Here is an 11,320-nt window from a genome sequence, read left to right on the forward strand (position 1 = left end):
TAAGAATAACTAAAGACTACAAAAGAACTCAAACTAAATTAAATTAAATGTATATGTGTTAGGAGAAAATAAATAAAAATAAGAATCAAAATATTCAAAATACAAATTATATTCCTTGGCAATGAAACCAAATTTGATACGCTGTCGTTGAAGCTATCAAATTAATATTACTTTACAAGGCAAATATAGTATTATCAAGTTAGTAGTCAAGAAAGTAGATAGTGTTAAAGTAACTCTGAGTTGTTTCCCAACGAATACAGAATTTCTTTTCAATACTTGACTCTTATGAAGACCCTCAAAAGGTTAGTAAATGTTGTGAAATGCTTTAAAAATAAGAATGAAAATCTATCCTAATGAATTTAATGTTGAAGAATGTTGTGAGTTTAATTGAAAAACAAATGAGAAACTTAAAAACAATTATAATGAAATAGACTAATTCCACTGCTTTTCCAATATATGTTCCTCATTGGTTTTTCACAAATCATTGTTCAATTGATTATTGTTCGGGTTTCAAATTAATTAAAGTACATTCTTAATTAACTTGAGAGCGATCATACAATTGACCAAAGTAGATTCTCAATCTGCAAGACCTTTCTAGATTATTCACAATGAATTCAACTAAAGTACATTGTTAATCAAATCTTATTGTGTTTAATCATGTATATTCTTTAAATCTCCTAACAAAATTAAAAGTTAATTAATCCAAGTAAATTCTCACTTAATTATAGTTGAAATTCTTGCCACCAAACAAAGTACATTCTCAATTAATAGTAAAAACACTTTTAATCACATGAAAGTTTCTAAATTCAATTAAAGTACACTCTCAATCATACCTAGAAATCCTTAAACTCATATGATAAATATGCATGTAGATTCAAACACCTTATGATGCAAAAATCATTACTTATAACTTAATTGAGAGATGAAAGGCATAAAAGATGCATAACTCAAATTAATAATCAAAAGAAACAAATACATGAATTCAACTTAACCTCAGAATCCATAATGAAATTACAGTGGAATAGTCTTAGCTGCTTAACCCTCCATGAATGGAGTAAAATACATGGTAAAATAAAAGTAAGATGAGTGGTGGATGATTGCTTCCAGTGGAGTGAATGAATGAATTATGATTTCTGTTGATAAAATCTTTTATCTTATATCTTTCAAATATTCAATAGATTTAATCAGTTTTTAAGAATATTTAGTAGATATTTGTTGTTGATATTTTCAAATTAAATTAATTATCTTTAAATATCAACTGAATTGTCTTTGAAATTTTATTTGTCCTTCTTAAATTTTCAAAATTATAGAAAAGCCCCTGAAATTTCCTCTAATTGCACTTTAAATGAATAAATTCTAACTTCAGTTGCACAAATAAACATTAGAATGTCCAAAATAATTTATACAACTAAAAATCACATTTTAAGTATCTTTAATTTCCAAACCCGATAAATCCAATTGTCACAAGTTTACTTTAAATCAACCATTTAAGTACAAAAATTTCATCAAAATTTTAAATTTTAAAGCATAAATATGAACAAAATATGCACTCATCACCATCAATAATTTGTTATTATATAAAAATTTATTAAAATAAAATAAAATAAAAAAATACACAACATAAAAACTACACCAAAGTTATAATAAAAGTAATTATAAATATATTTCTTTCATACATATAACAATCTAAAATACCATTTTTTTCAACCATTTAAAATATACTGATATAAACATCAACTACCCTGATTACAAGTTTAGGCTTTCTCTTGAAACTTCCAAAAACCAACGAAAAATTAAATAGATTTAGAAAATCAAACCCCATATCAACATTACTCTTTCTTAACCAATTGCCTAAAAGGGAAAGAAAAAGAAATTAACTGCACTAAACTATAGATTATCTATACTATATTAAACTATAAAAACTAAACTATTTTTACTAATAACTAAATTATACCATGTTGTGGTTCAGTTTTAAAAAACTGAACCTTTATAGTTACAGTGCAGTTAACTGCATAAACTATCTCTTTTATGTTTATCTTCTACCATGCTTTGTGGTAAAGTCTTTTTCTATCATTTTTTTTTTCAATCATCGATTCACTATGGTTATAAATATTTTTTGTTGATGGTCATGTTGACGTTCTATTATTACAATTTTAGATTTAATTTTCTCATATTAAACTTATAAGTTTTTATTTCTGATTTAATTTTAGCATCTTACCTTAATTGGGGATTTTTTATTTAGTTAATTTTTGTATTAATTAGTTGTTCTTAAGTTTAGACAATCCACAACATAATTAAATTGTAATGATAAATAATTATAGTAATGATAAATAATTTTTGTATTAATTTTTGTATTAATTAGTTGTTCTTAAAAAGTTAACTATTATTATAATAATTATTAAAATAAAATGATATTATTAAATTTATACTAAAATAATTATCTATTTTAAAAAAAACTAAATTTTATTATATTGTAATTATATTTCAAAAACTGGTAATTATTTTTATAACTTAATAAAATTAACTATAATTGTAAAAATAAAAAGATAAAAGTACTTATGTAAATAATTATAAAATATAATATTATATATATATATATATATATATGAGAATTCAGAAAAAGGTGAGAAGAGAAGAAAGATGAGAGTTTTTATATTAAACTAGATAATTGTCAAAATAAAAATATTTCGAATAACGCAAAACAGAGATAAACAGAAATATTTTTTAGAGATTAAGTTTTTAATCTATATAAAATAATATATAAACAAATTTATATTATTAAATTAAACTATATTTAATATGAGAATCAAATTTTAGACATTTTATATTTTAAAATTAATAATAAATAGTAATGATAAATAATTATAGTTATTAATTTAATTTTAATAATATGATAAAATAGTACCAATAATATTTCATTAATTTTTTTAAATTTTTTATTATAATTATTTACTAATTCTAATTATATAGATTTATAATTTAATTTTTTTAAATGCTGTGATGTTATTGAATATTAATTTATTCGTTTGTAATTATTAAAAAAAAATCAAATTGAACTAATTCTTTTAACTCTATCGATGATTAGCCATTGACAGTTGTACTAGTGCAAAACTACATTTATTTATTAGAAAAAGGTGCATTATAGTTAACTGAATTGTTTTGTAGTTAACTGAACTAAAAAGTAGTTTAGTTCAGTTTTTGTGAACTATTTTCTAGTGCAGTTCAGTTTTTTTAAACTATTTTATAGTTAATTGTAATAGATTTATAGTGCAGTGCAAATAGTGCAGTTTGCCCACCCCTACTTAATAGAAATTGAATCAGTTACTAAAATTTCAATTATGATTCACTAACTATACTTCTTATTGAATATTTGAGGAACATGAACTAATAAAACTTTAATAATCTGTTTTTTCTCCTAATCTTATAGAATTTGGAAAATTTGAATTCACTAAAAAAAAACTAAAATCCTTATTAAAATAAAAATAAAGCAAATCTAAATTTCTATTTATTTAAATTTATATTTAAATAAAACTCAATACTTACCGGTTATCGTATATTACAACAATATTGGATAAGATCTTTAAAGAAACTTAAAAAACATAACAATTAACACTTATACAATAATATATGATAACATTTAACACTTTATTTGTACAACAAGTAAGAGAGAAAAAACATTAATGTATCAAGCTTTTAGAGTAAATTTTTAAATTATTCATTGCTAACCTTTTTTATTGATAATTTTATAAATGAAAATAAAGTAATATTTTGGTGGAGCCGCAAGGAGAGAGAGAAATATTAATATATTTTTTATATTTATTTTGGCGCCTGATCTTATTTTTGAAGCTTCTTGGGGAAGCTTGTCACTGCAAGTAGTGCTGGGCTAGTTCGCCTGCTCGCTCTTCCCCCTTATCTCTATGCATTCATTTTCAATAATTTCTTTTCAGCACTTCTCTTCTCCGTCGCCGTCGCTTTTGCTGTCGCTCTCCCTATTGTTATTTTCGTCGCTGTCACCGTCGCCGCCTCCGTGGCTGTCGCTGTGGCCATCTCCTTCGCCGTTGCCCTTGTTGGAATATTGGTTCTCCGATGAGAAAATCCACCAGACTTTCCGCCATCGGCCTCGTACAGGCTCCAGAGCCGGTAAGAACGGACAAATTCCACTTTCAATTTGAATTTGAATTTGAATTTATGTTCAATTTCGCGCTCACTTTCAGAAGAAGCCTTTCAGCACTCGATTTTCGCTGAGGTCGTTCGCGAAGCGCGTGCAGCTGCTCACACCGGAGCAGAGATCCGCTATTTCGCGAACCGGCTTCGGGAACCTTCTATCCGTTCCAAACCACTGCCTGAACAAGGTGTTTCTCACAGAGCTAATGGAGGCGTGGAGCAGCGGGAGCCGCGCGTTCGTGCTACGCTCCGGCGGCGAAATCCGAATGACGCTGCTGGACGCAGCGCTGATCCTGGGCCTTCCGGTGACCGGTAACCCCGTGAACTTGACAGAACAGGAACCCTTGTCCGATTTGGAAGAGTCGTACGGAGCAACGAAAGTGAAGAGGAAGGTGGCCATGAGTTTTCTCGAGAATAGGCTCGATTCAATTGGGGATGCTGTGAGTGATGATTTTGTGCGGAGCTTTTTGCTCTACACAATTGGAACGTTTCTTGCTTCGAACGACGGGAAGGTGGACTCGCAGTTCTTGCGGTTTCTCGGGGATTTGGGGGAGGTTTCAGGGTTTTCTTGGGGCGCTGCTGTTATTGATGATTTGTGTCAGTGGCTGGACAAGAGAAAGGAGCAGAATGTCAAGTATGTGGGAGGTTGTCTTATCTTTCTTCAAGTAAGTTTGTTTCACAATGTCATAATTTGATGTGAAGAATATTAGCTACAAGGTATTTAGTTCGTGTTGGTACTTAACATTAAAATGTGATATATTTGTGGACAAGCTAATTGGTTTTTCGAGATTTGAAGTACTTCGTGTTTGAAAGTAAGAACTTTTGCTTGAGAAGCTATAACCATTAGCTCTTAAGTAAACGTGAAATAAATTAAAAATTACATGTTAAATGTGAAAAGAAACACGCAAGTAATAAACATACTAAAATTGCGGTCGCAAAGTCAATGTTTTTGGGAGTTTGCAATTTTATGTAGTTTTATACAATAAAAAGAATTGCTACTACAACCACGATTTAAAATCTTGTTAACAATAAAATGCTTTAAATAATGATTTGTAAATGTTTTTCTTTTGATCATATCTATGAGGTGTGGCTAATTTTCATTTTTTAATTTATTGAGTAATTGATATTTTGGTCGTCTATATTTGCAAAATTTCATTCGAGAGATGGAATTGTAGTCCTCCAAGTATTTAGTTAGTATCAATTTAGTCCAAAAAAGAACTGAATTATAGTTGGAGGTTAGTAAAATGGAGATATGGTGATTTCATATTTCAGTGTTTTCTTCTCTTCTTTTCGTATTTAGATAGTACATAGAAGCTATATGCATTTTAAAATTTATGTATCATGGGCCAATGACGCAATCTTTTTTCTAGCTTTTAAGACCATGAGTATGCATTAGTTTTTGGTTGGAAAAGATGTCCAGATCAGTACTTGTAAAATCTCATTTATGTATGCTTATTTGATGGAATTCAAGTTTAATTTTTTTGGTCTATGGCTAGCAGACATGGTCCTATGAACATTTTGACGTAGCAGCCAGGCCACAACTGCAAGAGCATGATATCACCTTTCCTCGCATGTGTCGATGGGATAATATTAAATCTAACCAAAGACAACAGGGTACTTCATGGTTTAAAGAGCTGGATGATGATCAGGTAACTTAGAAACTTGCTTACAAATCTGTTGAGTGTTGAGTTTCATTACCGACTCCTTATATAACATAGAAGGTTGAGAAAACTTACGTCTGTCTTGACGCGCTGTCATTTTTGAGTTATATCAAGTCCTTATTTGATTATTTGTTGAGTGTTTGGGTTATAGTTCCTTTGAAAGTAACCTACATTTTTGTTTTCAATTCATTAACGTTGTTGCTTACTAAAGTGAAAATGGATGTTTGGTCATTCGTAACAGCAATTCAAACACACAGTTAATGGTTGAAGTATTGGAGCATCTCTCTTCATCTGTCATTTATGATTTAGTATGAATATGCATGATTTTGGTGTTTGAATTGAAGACAGTGACGTTGGTTCTATTTGTATCATCGATGCCCTGATTAAAAAAGTGGAGGAAAGAAAACGGGTTATAAACTTATAGTTCCTTTTGTCTAATGTGCAGGTAATATGGAAGCTTCAACCTACTTCTGGAGAGTTGCAAATAGAGATAATTAAAGAAGCACTGGAGTTGATAGGTGACAACAAAGAGCTTCGAAGTGCAGAAAGCCGTTCGACATGCACTCCATCTAGCGTGAGTTATGATATTTATTTTTATTTCTGGTACATGTGAGTTTGGCTCAGGGTTATTGCAATTGAACTTTCAAATGCAGAAAATGCTCACCATAAAAAACTTATTTATTTGCACTAAATAATGAAACAAATGTATTTTCAACATCTTTGGGCCATTTGATTTTGTTTTAACTGCAGGAGCCTGCAGTTTTTGTTTGAACTGCTGGTGATCCTCCTGCTCCTAAAAGTTTAGGGTTAGCAGTTTGCTCCATTGTAAGGTTAGTGCAAGCCACCTGCCACAGCAAGCTGACTTACCATTCACGTTTGCCACAGCAAGCTGACGTACCATTCACGGTTTAGGTTGACGTAGGACGATCTTATTTTTCGAGCCAAACTTTAATTTACATGGTTTTAGTTTGAATTTTAAATATTAATAAAAACGTTCACATGTTTAGATTGAATTTAAAATATTTATCTATCTTCTAGGGTGTTATATTTTACTTTCTATTTCAATGTTCATATTTCGTACTCTCTACTGATTGATAATTGGGCATTGGCAGGTTTCTGATGTAGATTCAGGGTTTCGGCATAGTATCAACGGTGAGGTATGTAGAGAAGACGAGGATAATATGGAGAATCAGGTAGTGGAGGACACTCCCACAAGGTCGAGCACTAGTCATGAAAAATGTAGAAAGCAGATCAATCTCGGGAACTTGGTAGTGTTGGACACTCCCCCAAATTTAATCATCTGCGACAAAGTACGCGGAGAGCAAGAAATGGATCCTGAAAATCTGGTAGTGGTAGTTGAAGGTTCCCTCACAACTATCAGTATTCCTGATGAAGTAGGCGGACATAAAGAGTTCAACGGTGAAGAACTCATGGTGGTGGAGGATACTCCCCCGGATTTAACAATTTATGACAAAGTACGTAGAGAGCAAGAAATGAATCTTGAAAACCTGGTATTGGTTGTTGAGGATACCCCCCCAACTATGAGTTTTTCTGACGAACTCGGTGGTGATCAGGATTTCAAGTGTGAGAAACTCATTGTGGAGGATTCTCCTCCAAAGTTGAGCTTTTATGATGTGAGATTTTATTCTACTTTAATCATTTGGGTCTGGTGATAGATTATTAGCCCTTAGTTTTTTTCTTTTCCACATATCATTAACTTTTTTGATTAGCAGGATGATATAAGACAGAAGAATGTTACGTTACAAGAGGAAAACGCTGAATTCAAGATGAAACTAGGCCAATTAATGGAGGAAAATGAACTTCTCCGTACGCAGATTTTATCAAATATTCAATTTGAAGAGCAGAACGATGAGTTAAAGAAAGAGCTGGACTTATTGAGAGAAGAAAACCGAATTTTAAGATTGTCACTAAGTAGTTTTCTGGACCGAATGGATGGACATATTTTGGATTTCGAATCTAATACAACTAATTGAGTGAACATGCAACCCTTGAATTTCACCCCATAACTTAACTAGCTGCTTATAGAGCCAGAGCTGTAACAACCAAACAACCTCTGAACTTTCAGACGTTGCTGCAGCCGCAACATTAGTTCTTCCGCGAACTATAGATTTTTTGGGTAAACAAGTGTGTAAACATATTATCCATTCTAAGTTAGGTGTGAACAGTGTTAGGAGGTTTCATTTCAGGTAAAAGAACGTTATATATATTGTTAAGCCATGGCATTCATGTCAGGTAAACAGGACTATTTATTTTTCTTCTTTGTTGTATATAGTTGATTGTGCATGTACTCTAAACAGATGTCGGAGTTCAGATGGTATAATTATGCTTTTTTTTGAGCATTATGAGGCAAGTCACTGCAAGCTTCGCCTGGTAGGTTCATTATGTTTTATGAGCAGGTCCATCTACTACTGCTACTAGCCTTTTCTTGTTACTCAGAGCACATTGCTAGGCATGGCTTGAACAGGAAGAAATCAGCAATGGCACCCAGCGGTGGAAGGTGTCCTTGTTTGATTCTATGTAATTCAATGGCCTGCGGTATATAGGTCTGTGTTTGGGGCGGATATATGCGGTGTTTTTCATGACTGGGCAGCGCATTTAGTTTTGTTGTGGCGATGAAGTATGCTGAATTGATGACACTGAGGGTTAGTGTGCTGAATTTTTAATAGTGATACTTGAATGGCATTGTTGGATCTATGCTTAAAGCATTTGAAGAATCCAATAATTTTCCTTGAAGATTTGCAATAATCCATGAAGACTTAGATATGTGTTTGGTTAATTTGATTTGATTAGGAAACCATTGTATGTTTTCTCTTATTTAGGTTCATCTTACATTGCAATATTTGGAAAGCTTCTCTGAATGTATGATCGCTTTTTCTGGTTATAGGTGGCAGTTTTTTTAATTTATTAAATGTTTTTAATACGTTAACATATTTTTGTCTAGTTGTAAGAAATATTCGAAATGATTATATTATCATTTTAATAGATTAAAATTATGAGTTATTCTGATCTAATCATTTTAATGTAATATGTTAAAAAGAGCTTTTAATGAATTAAAATCACTCAAATTGTATTGAATTATGTATTTTAACAAGTTAAAATAAGTTGTTTCAATTAATTTTACTACTAAGTCAAATTAATATATTAAAATCTAACTTTAATTCAGTAAAACTCTAGTAGTTTTTGGCAGTCTTATTTGAAGATTCTCTTTTAGTTAATTAAATTAAAGGTCTTTCAATACATTAAAAATGTACGATTGGATTCTACACAACTCTCATTTCAAACCAAAAGACTCAACCATTCTTTCTGAAATCAATTTATCTTTTAAAAGAGAGTTGAAAGTCTTTTTGAATTTCTTTGAACAATTGAGATCAACATCTTAATATGAAGAGAAATCGTAGTTACTTTAGTTTATTTATTTTTAGGGTATATTGCTTTTGTTTCTATATTCATTTTTCAAATATGTGTATACTTTTTGGACAAGGTTTTTAGGTTAGTTTTGTAACAGGGTGTTATAAGGTGTGAAATCAAAGTTGGTAGAGTTCAAGATTTGGATTTTTTATGTAGTTTACTTTCAATACTGCGGTTGGTTGTCTGTTTGTAAAACTTTTATATAATCTTCCGAGTTTGGTTGGTGCTAAACAACTATATATAACTTGATATAGATTGAACAAGTATAAAATTTGCTGTATTGAGATGTCTTTCTATATATATCTCTCGGTTTCTTGTAATTTGTATATCTTTAATTGAGTGCATTGTTTTATGTTAATAATATTCTGCAATTGAAAAATTTAATAAGATTTTTCTTTTAAAAATTTGCAAACGTTATTCTTAGTTCAATTCATTCCTCCTTATAAATAAGGCATGACCTACAAGTTTTTCGTTGCAAGGCTATGGTATTTGTGATTAGGGATGTATTCGTTGTTTTTGTTGAGTATCACGTGAAGTTTCTAGAGGCTGTATTTTGCAGGAATTTGTGATGGGTTTCAAGTGTTTGTAGGTGTCACTATTGGCGTGGGTGGTGATTTGATTTGATGTAATAGAAGGCAAACATAAAATAAGATGAGATTAAGGATTTAAGCGAGAATAAGTGAGTTATTTTAGTTACACGGGTGAAGGTGGTGTATATGAGGGAGGCAAATTTGTCATTTTAATTAGAGACAAAAATGGTCTCAATTTTCTTAGAAATGCTGATATTGTTTCAGATAAGTGTTGGCATGACCTTCCAATGATTTTAGAGGAATTTAATTTTTCATTTATTTGTATTAAATGGTGTTTGCATGTGAGTAAGGTTAAAAATATAGAGCAAGTTTAAATGAGGTAAATTTAACTTTACATATATAAATAATAAATGAATTTGTTTAAATATATTCTGATTTTGATGAGGAATTTTCGTAATGAGTAGGTATAGGATTAAATATGGATAATATATATTTTTGAAGTTGGATATAAAGACAAATAATCGTTCTGTTTCATTACCACCACCGTTGGAAGGGCTTAAAACAATTGTTAAAACATGTTTTTAATGACAATTCTAAGACCGTCCATAGTTGGAATTGAGAGGAATCGGTGATGATTCGTATTGTCGTCATAAGTTTACAAATCAACTACTATTAATGGAAACAACCATAGTTAAATGCATCACAAACTGCAATAGTAACAAATAACCATTTTAAAAAAGGTCTAAAATAAAGTCGAACACATATGACGACAATTAAGGTTTGAATTTTTTTAATGACCTTTGCATTTGTGCATAAGCCACAATCATGCACAAATCTTTCAAAAATAGATCTTGCAACTCTAAATAATTCAATAAACATATAACAAAATTTTAATGTTTTAAACAAAGTTTTATATAAAAGTTTTATGAGTTGATATGTTTTAACTTGTTAACTACCTAAAGTGTTATATATGTTAACAAAATGTTTTGCTCATGTTATTTAGACATAAGCTAATATGTCTGATGTAACATCCCAAAATTATACAGTCATCAACTATATACTTAGAATAATCACATATATTAATAATTCAAAACAGTTTTAAAGTAAAGGGAACGACAATAACGAAAGTGGCCGAACGGCCTTTCATGTACGTAATTAAACGAGCGTTCACAAAATAAAAGAGGACGAACGGTTTACAAAAACTATTACCGAACGTCCTAATATTTACACAATCAAAAGAGCGCTCGTTCACAGCCGCTCGCTATTCTAACTACTATAACTAAAAACCGAACGCCCTTACTGTTCGGCCTTAACTTCTATTTCTACGAGATTGGCGTCCTCCAAATTTTCTTCTTCCAGTGTTTCTTCCAGTAACGCCTCTCCGTCTGCTCACATCCACACGGATGATCATTGCACAGACAAGACGAAGGTTCAAGGACGAACGACAACACAAGAAAGAGACACAGAGTAAGCTTATTGAATTTAATTCATTCCAAAACATACATTTCATGCATATCAAATCCAACAAGTAAGTTC

At 30.8% G+C, this 11,320-nt stretch overlaps 1 protein-coding gene across 5 annotated transcripts; it reads left to right on the top strand.

The window, feature by feature from the left end:
* Window positions 1–3,854: 3,854 nt before the first annotated feature.
* LOC108346371 (protein MAINTENANCE OF MERISTEMS) lies at window positions 3,855–8,731 on the top strand. 5 transcript variants are annotated; one of them, XM_052868913.1, is made up of 6 exons: window positions 3,855–4,140; window positions 4,215–4,829; window positions 5,661–5,813; window positions 6,271–6,399; window positions 6,938–7,459; window positions 7,556–8,731. In XM_052868913.1, exons 1-6 carry the CDS (start codon window positions 4,087–4,089, stop codon window positions 7,817–7,819), a joined length of 1,737 nt encoding a protein of 578 aa, XP_052724873.1. In that variant the 5' UTR covers window positions 3,855–4,086; the 3' UTR covers window positions 7,820–8,731. The 5 variants fall into 5 exon arrangements, with proteins under 5 accessions (XP_052724873.1, XP_052724874.1, XP_017440942.1 ...); XM_052868914.1 differs by having other exon boundaries at window positions 7,559–8,731; XM_017585453.1 differs by having other exon boundaries at window positions 5,664–5,813.
* The last annotated feature ends 2,589 nt before the right edge of the window (window positions 8,732–11,320 follow it).

The sequence above is a fragment of the Vigna angularis genome, chromosome 9 (genome assembly GCF_016808095.1).
Source record: "Vigna angularis cultivar LongXiaoDou No.4 chromosome 9, ASM1680809v1, whole genome shotgun sequence".
Lineage (NCBI taxonomy): Eukaryota > Viridiplantae > Streptophyta > Magnoliopsida > Fabales > Fabaceae > Vigna > Vigna angularis.